At 54.2% G+C, this 417-nt stretch overlaps 1 protein-coding gene across 1 annotated transcript in view; it reads left to right on the top strand.

Annotated features, from left to right (window-relative positions):
• Positions 1-182: 182 nt before the first annotated feature.
• The window catches only part of EMH_0070930 (uncharacterized protein), a gene marked incomplete at both ends in the record, with an annotated part of 2,094 nt that continues 1,859 nt past the window's right edge, over positions 183-417 (top strand). Inside the window, one exon of the mRNA XM_013499032.1 lies at positions 183-308. Coding sequence (XP_013354486.1) covers positions 183-308 — 126 coding nt within the window. The remainder of the gene's footprint in view (positions 309-417) is intronic.

The raw sequence follows: 417 nt of genomic DNA, 5'->3' as shown, positions 1-417 counted from the left end.
CCGGTGATTCACGTACGTCTTTAACATTGTTGGATGTCGTTGGTCTGCGAAACGGAGACGCTTCCACATGGGCTCCGATGCAGGCTGCTGCCTCGTTTTGAAGTTGACACTAAGGTTGCGTTTCGGTGGGTCACATTGGGTGAAAGCAGATCGGTTGGTTGGTAGGCGCATATAGGCAGCACATGGCGGTTCTCAAGCGGATCGGAACGAGTGAGGATGGCGGCGTTGCGCAGTTTGCTTGGGAGTACGGCAGTGAAGCTGTGGAGCCTTTTTTGGTTTTGCGACATCGTCTGTTTTGTGCACAGGCAGTATGCATTGGGAGCAAACCCGTTGGGTGGGGTGGGTGCGCGCATGGCTCCGTTTACGTTTGGATGTTTCCGATGGAAGTCAAGGGTGCGCATCTGCATGCGTTGAGAT

Source organism: Eimeria mitis, genomic scaffold (assembly GCF_000499745.2).
Source record: "Eimeria mitis Houghton genomic scaffold, Emh_scaff3929, whole genome shotgun sequence".
Taxonomy (NCBI): Eukaryota; Apicomplexa; class Conoidasida; order Eucoccidiorida; family Eimeriidae; genus Eimeria; species Eimeria mitis.
Note: the sequence above shows the minus strand (reverse complement) of the source record. Positions and strands in the feature narration are given on the sequence as shown.